This window comes from Montipora capricornis, chromosome 9 (genome assembly GCF_036669925.1).
Source record: "Montipora capricornis isolate CH-2021 chromosome 9, ASM3666992v2, whole genome shotgun sequence".
NCBI lineage: Eukaryota > Metazoa > Cnidaria > Anthozoa > Scleractinia > Acroporidae > Montipora > Montipora capricornis.
Window position 1 is genome coordinate 17458256 of NC_090891.1, and position 7020 is coordinate 17465275.

Genomic DNA, 7020 nt, shown 5'->3' on the forward strand with positions numbered 1-7020 from the left:
CTCTCCCTGCTCTGTTTCAACCTTGTAGGATCTAGGTGACGGAACGGAATCCCTGTAATTTTAGCGGGCTTCCACTTGTTGCCTTCTCGAACCCTTACAAACTCCTATTCATCAGTGGTGGCAGTTCCTTCGCTATTTTGTCATGCTGCAGCTTCTGCTTTCTTTGTCTTTCTTTTACCTTAGGCAAGACTTCTTCAAGATCATACAGTTGAGGCTTTAACATTTCCCTAGTCTTTGGAATTTGGGTTCTCAAACGCCTGCCATTAACATTTGCGAGGGTGACAGGTTGACTTCCTCCGAAGGATTATATTCCGATATGAAAGGAGGGCTTTGTATGGGTCGTCAGCTTTCTCAAGCATTGACTTAACTGTTTGGACCGTTCTCTCCAACTGACCATTTGACTGGGGGTAACCTGGACTCGACGTGACATAATGAAAACCGCAGTCCTCCACAACTTTTAAACTCTGCAGAACTGTAACATGGACCATTGTCCGAAACTACCACGAAGGGCACACCGTACCTTGCTAACTGAGACCTGAGTGCACCCATTGCGGGTCATGGAAGGAAGTAAAGTTAGTTCTGGCCACTTGGAGTAATAATCAATAGTAACAACTGAAGGTAGTTTCGACTATTCTTGTGTAGGATGTCTGGGCCAACCAAAGCCCAGGGCAATGGTGGGATCTCGTGTTACCTCAGTGGTTCAGGCTGCTGACTTGGTCTATTAATTTTCTAAACATACTGGGCAGTTCTTAATTTTCTCTGTCAGATACACTGTCATCCCAGGCCAGAGTAATACTTCACGTGCTCTCGCTATTGTCTTGTTGGTTCCAAGGTGTCCCTCATGAAGTTTCTCAACCATCTCTTCTCTCAAAGTACTAGGGACAATGATCTTTTGCCCCTTTACGATAAGCCCATGTGCTACCGATAATTCATTTCTTTAATTCCAGACCTCCTGAAATTTGAGGTGGACTTGACCACTGGAATCTGGCCAACCAGACAATGTTACTTGTTAAAGCTCCGGCAGGATCTCATCTTCCTTGGTTGCTTCAACGAACTTGGCCAACTGTTGGTCTGAGATAACATGCTCTACTAAGTTGATGTCTAATTGCGCGCTCAGCATTTGTCAGGTACTGTACTAAATGGGCTCGTGACAGAACATCTGCTAAGTGTAGGCTTTCCCCACACTTGTACACTGCAGTGATTCCTGGGAAGCGTTAGAGTTGGACCAGCATCCGTTGCAGACGCAAGGGTGCTACGTGTAAAGACTTCTTCGGAATGGCCTCCAAAGGCTTATGATCCGATTCAACTGTAACATCGCGGCCCACAAAATACTGTGCAAATTTGGCAAAAAAAATACCACAGTCAAAAGTTCTCTTTCCATCTGAGCATACCTTTGCTGCGTGGGTGTAAGCGCCTTTGAGGCATAAGCTACTGGTTGGCTTCCCTGAATCCGGCAATGCAGCACCAAGACCAGTTTAACTAGCATCAACTTGCAACGTCAACGCTTTCTGTGCATCATAATATCCTAACACTAGAGCAATGGCAAGCCATTCTTTGATTGCTCTAAAACTGGTTTCCTGCTGCTCTTTCCAGATTGCCACACAACATCCTGATGTAGCAATTGTCTCAACGGTGTGGCGAGGTCTGACATGTTTGGAATAAACTTACTAACATGGTTGACCATCCCCCAACAGCCTTTGGACACCAGCCTTGTCTGTCCGTCTGGGCATCTCGGCTATAGCTCTGACCTTTTCCGGGTCTGGCCTCAAACAATCCTTGGAGAACACATGGCGGTGGAACTTCACTTCGTTCTGCTGGTATGACACTTTGACTTCTTCAATCGAAGGTTACTATCTCGAAAACTCTGCAAAACAGCCCTCAAACCGCGTTTCATGTCCTGCCGTCTTGCGGCCATGTATGATTATGTCATCCATAATGACATTCGCAGCTGGTAGCCCTTCAAAGACTTGCTCCATTCCCTACTGGTAAACCTCTGGTGCAGATCTAATTCCCATTGGCATCCTCAAGTATCGGTACCTTCCAAAGGGAGTAGATTCATCTTCGCACATGTTTCCATCAATAACTTGAAAACAAACTTGATACTTTACCCCACGCACCCAACAAAGCAACTCACATTTTCCAACAGGTTTAATACGCGTTTTGGTGTAACTCTCTAACTTTAATGAGGAGGTAAGACAATGCACTGTGCCCCAGTATCTAAGTTTCAACGTAGTCCTTGTTTTCTGCACTGATTGCCCAAATAAACATAGCCTCAGCGTCAGTCTCAATCTGATCAAGAGTATTTACCTGCTTCTTTTGCCCCTCTGGGCTACGACACATCTTGAAAAATGGTTCTTTTTCCTGCACTTGTGACAGCGCCTCCCTGCAGCAGGACACAAAGCTGGTGCGTGCTCAATACCACAATTCCCACAAGGCGTTCCCCATTGAGTCTTCTAGTGACCTTTTCCGCCCACTACATCCACTTTCTCAACTCTGCAGTTCTCTTCTTTTAAGCTCTTTATGTGCTGTTTGCTTGTTTCGGCAATACGAGCAGCTTGTAACGTTTTCTCTAAACTCTGTTCTCTCTCCATCGATCCGCCCTTCCTTTGAATGTGGATCTTTGAGGCCCAGCGCGAACATAAACGTAATCGACGAATCTTCTTTATCACGAAGGTCGCAGTTCTAAGCTAGAGTTTTCAAGTCGTCGTCGACTGTTTCTCCTTCGCTTTTGTTCTTGTTCGACGAACACAAAGCGGTTGAAGTGCCTTGATGTCAACGGAGCACAACGAGCGTTAAACCTCTCTTCTACGGCCTTAATTTTATCCCGATCTCCCTCGGAAGTCCAAACAAATTTGAAAAAATATCCACACATCCATTGCCTTGCACATGAAGTGGGGTGGCAAGTTGAATCTTTTCGTCTTTTGATCGAGTACGCTTGCAACTTTAAAGAGATCCCAGGACATTTTCCAGCGGCTTTATTTGTCGCCGCACTCAATAGCAGAGTCTCAGGTTGTTTCAGGTGTTCCATCCCGATTCTGACACCATGAAGTGTTATCGCAAAGGTACAACACACACAAGATGACGGATGTACACAACACTGCATTATTCCCGACACTCCGTGCCTGGTGAAACCGCTGACCTGATGTTACAGTAACTTGACGTTAACTTTGCTTAATGTATTGGCATCCTTGACAAGGATTCATGGCCAGCAATTGTTTCGTACTTTGAAGAGAAAAAGTACCTGTTCATGGGTGTCAATGCTCCAGTTCACAGAGCTCATGTTGTCAACAATTTCAAACATGAAATCGCAATAACCTCCAGAGAGTGTCCAGCACATGTACAGTTTCCAGATTGCATAACAATAGAAAATACAAGAGAGAGTTGAAAAAATTCTTCGGCAAGTATCAGGGAAAAGAATGATTTCTTGCATGCGATCCTCGGAGTGCTTGGCAGCCGCTCGAGTCGAATCATACCAGGAAACGTCAGCTAAAACTTCATAACTCCCTCCTTGGTCGCCTGGGCAAGGTCATTAAGATGAAGGGAGAGCTCACTCAGTATTAAGGTCATTGCCGCCTTAGACTAGCAGCAAGCCGCGTTAAAATTTACATTCTAACATCGTAAAGAAACGTCGCCATATTGAAAGTGGCGAATACTTATGTCCCTTGACTTAAGTTGTTTTCGACGCCATCCCCACCTCCTCCCTTACAACCGTATTGGTGTCTAACTTCATTCCTGATTTCAATACTCCTTTGTTTTATCGTTCAAGCGGTGTTCGACCGAAGAAGATCCTCGCGGGGCAACAGAAAATGTGGAAAGAAAAGGCCATTTTTTGTTATACTTACAGAAACCTCTATATTCGTTCACTTCAAAAGTGACCTTGCCTTTGAAAATCGGGGTTTCATGGTTGGATTCGTTGTCTACGGTGTTGGTAAGTATCAATGAATGCCCATCTCACCTGCTAACAACTTTTCATCATTTGAACGACAGGCGTGCATATATGCAGAAATACTTGATAAGCTTTCAACTCAATGCCTTACAAAATGGTCTGCGATCACGTGACTCAGTAAAGGAGGCGACAAGAATGTTCGAATTCTGTCTTACATGCCTTCAGGAAGGGAACCTTGGCCTTGGAGTCAACCTTTCCCAAGTAGATTTTCTCACAGAACGCAACATAAAGCTTTCGCAGTACCGTTTATCGTTAGCGTCCATGCCCCAGTTGTTCAGACGATGGATAGCGCTATCCACCGGATAAATCACTGTCCCAGGGGATAAACACTAGCAAAACCAATTGAGTTATCCAGTGGATAGTGATTTATCCGGACGATAGCGCTATCCATCGTTTGAACAACTGAGGCCAGAGGATTAAAACGAATTTCTATTTTGTCATGCGAAAACGACGTGATTCTGACTGGCTCTCCATCACGACCTATTATGTAAAAATTTACATAATAGGTCGTGATGGAGAGCGAGTCAGAATCACGTCGTTTTCGCATGACAACATTTGAAATTCGTTTTAATCCTCTGGCCCCAGTTGTTCAAACGATGGATAGCGCTATCGGCCCGATAAATCACTATCTACTGGATATTATTCAAACGTTCCACACCTTTTGAACTCACCCAAATATTGAATATTCTTTTCCTTTACAAATACTATCACTTGTCTGATAAAACAAAGATCATCACATTATATTCAACTTAGTGAAAAAGGGGTTGAGAAGCCATGTCATAAAACTCGTGCTTCGTGTTTCATCAAGGGTTCCAAACACCTCGAAACAATAAAAGGACGACACTGTAGGCGGAGTGCTTTAATCTGTGTCTCGGTGTTTGGAACCCCTGATGAAACACTCGTACTCGTTCTTGACATATTACTTTAAGAAACGTTGAGTCTTTATAAACTCTCAAGACAGTATTACAATTACAATGAAATTTTATTTTGTCTTCCACAGGGAGTGTTCATCTGAGGCTATTTGATAAATGGTTTTTGAGCGAAAGTCATTTTGCTGGCTTTGAAGTAACCTGCGACCAGGTGTTCTTTTCTTAGGGAGATTATAGCCCCCTCTAAAGACTTTTTAGAAAAAAAAGTACACCTGATTGCAGGTTAATGATTTTGAAGCCAACGGGGAAGAACAACTTTGAAGATACTTTATCCCAACTAATTCCGTTTACACCATACACAATAAACAATTAACTCATACAAATCCTTATATTTATTACGCAGACCCTCGAGATGATGTCTTTTGTTTAGGACTGAGTTTTAATATATCGAAATTGGTCTATTGATACAGAAATTTCGTTTTAAAGAAATATTCAAAACACCATTTCCTTCTTAGATGATCAAGAAAGTACCTCTCAAGCCTTAATCGCCCTTGGTGTGATAATTTCTATTATCATTGTCCTAGTGGGAAAAGCTGTCCTCCAAAAACTTTTAAAGAGACACAAGTTGGATGTAAAGTCTGTTTTCTATCGCGTTGGAAACACTTTCAAGCCAGTAAAATCATTAACCGTGGTTTCACTGTTGAAAAAAATTGATGAGCCGGAGCAACGTAGTTCAGTGGTTGCTCAGTGGGAAACGTCATCCTCTGACTCTGAAACTAAAGAGAAGCAGCCGCCAAGCAAACCGCCTGGAGGAACGGTAACGTTTAAAACCGCAAAAAAGCGCGGACGAAAGGACGACTCGGTAGAATATTATATGATTACACAAAGCAAACCAGAAGTTAGGATCATGTAGCTTCTTCAGGAAACAACTTGCGTGGTTTCGTTTGTACAAGATAAACACGCACAAAGCGATTTTCGTGTATTAAGACCTTTCCTCTTTGATGAAAAAATAATTAAGAAAAGAAAAAACCCACACGGGTTTCTTGCCCCCTCTTCACACCCTAGCTAGAATGTATCGGGGTGCCCCCGCACGGGTTCAATTCCCAGACGCACATGCGTCACATGTAGGTTCAGTTTGTTGGTTCTCTTCTCTGCTTCGAGAGGTTTTTTCTCTAAATACTTTACTTCGGTTTTCCCTCTCCTCAAAACGTAACCTACGATTTGATATTAGTTGTTTGATTTGGTGCGATTTCTAGACAGTGTCCCAATTCGTCCTTCGGCACTAAATGCTAACCTCTTACAAACCGAGCGCGAGGACCGTACTGCAGAATATTGGCCCCGGATAGAGCGCAGCGAGGTCTGTACAAAAACGACCGAGGGCCAATATTCCTCAGTACGATCCCGAGCACGTGAGGCTAGTAAGTTGTTTATCATATGCCATCGTTTCTTTGCGCGATCGGACTCTTCTCCGCTTTGTGAATGTTCGTAATCTTCGTCTTCCATCAGTGAACTTTGAACGGTAACCTTTTACTTTTAAAACTAAATTCCGCTTGCTATAATTGAACTGTAGTGATGAAGAAATTAAATTTCGCTTTTTTGATACCTTTTGCGTTTCGCTCAACTTCAATTTCCACGGGAGAGAGAAAATATACGGAAAGAGACCGTTTCCATGGTAATGGTCCGTACTGTAAAATCCTGACCAAAAGCCAGCCAATCAGAGTGCTCCATTTCGCCTGAGAATCCCTTGAAGAAGATAATGTATTCAAGATTGAAGGCTATCTCAAAAACTGGCTTCGCGGTACGCGGAAAGAAATGAATTCAAAGTGGAGAGTTGTCTGATTTATGAAGTAATTCGAGCAACACGCTTCTTTTGGCATGCGCATTCATCTGTGAACTTATTTGTCACTGGGAGAATTAATTTGTTTCCACGTACCACGTACCGTTTACTGCGTAGCCAGCTTCTACGAAAGCTGTCCATTTTAAATTAATTTGTTTCCGCGTACCGCGTAGTCAGCTTCTAAGATGGTCTTCCATCTTGAATTGATTATCTTCCGCGTACCGCGTAGCCAGTTTCAAAGATACCGCGTAGCAACGGTTTTTTAGTAACAGTCGAAGTGGCACGATATTCTGCAGTTAAGCCAAATTTTGTTTACATTGTCGCTACCTTCAAAGGGCAGAAGTGAAAAAAACATGGCGGAAAGCCGC

At 43.3% G+C, this 7020-nt stretch overlaps 1 protein-coding gene across 2 annotated transcripts in view; it reads left to right on the plus strand.

The window, feature by feature from the left end:
- Positions 1-6934, plus strand: part of LOC138015922 (tolloid-like protein 2) — a 28205-nt gene extending 21271 nt beyond the window's left edge. For both annotated transcript variants that reach the window (XM_068863051.1, XM_068863052.1), the window contains 2 exons: positions 3767-3928; positions 5331-6934. In XM_068863051.1, the coding sequence (XP_068719152.1) occupies positions 3767-3928; positions 5331-5728 (560 nt within the window). In that variant the 3' untranslated portion in view covers positions 5729-6934. The remainder of the gene's footprint in view (positions 1-3766; positions 3929-5330) is intronic.
- Positions 6935-7020: the final 86 nt, after the last annotated feature.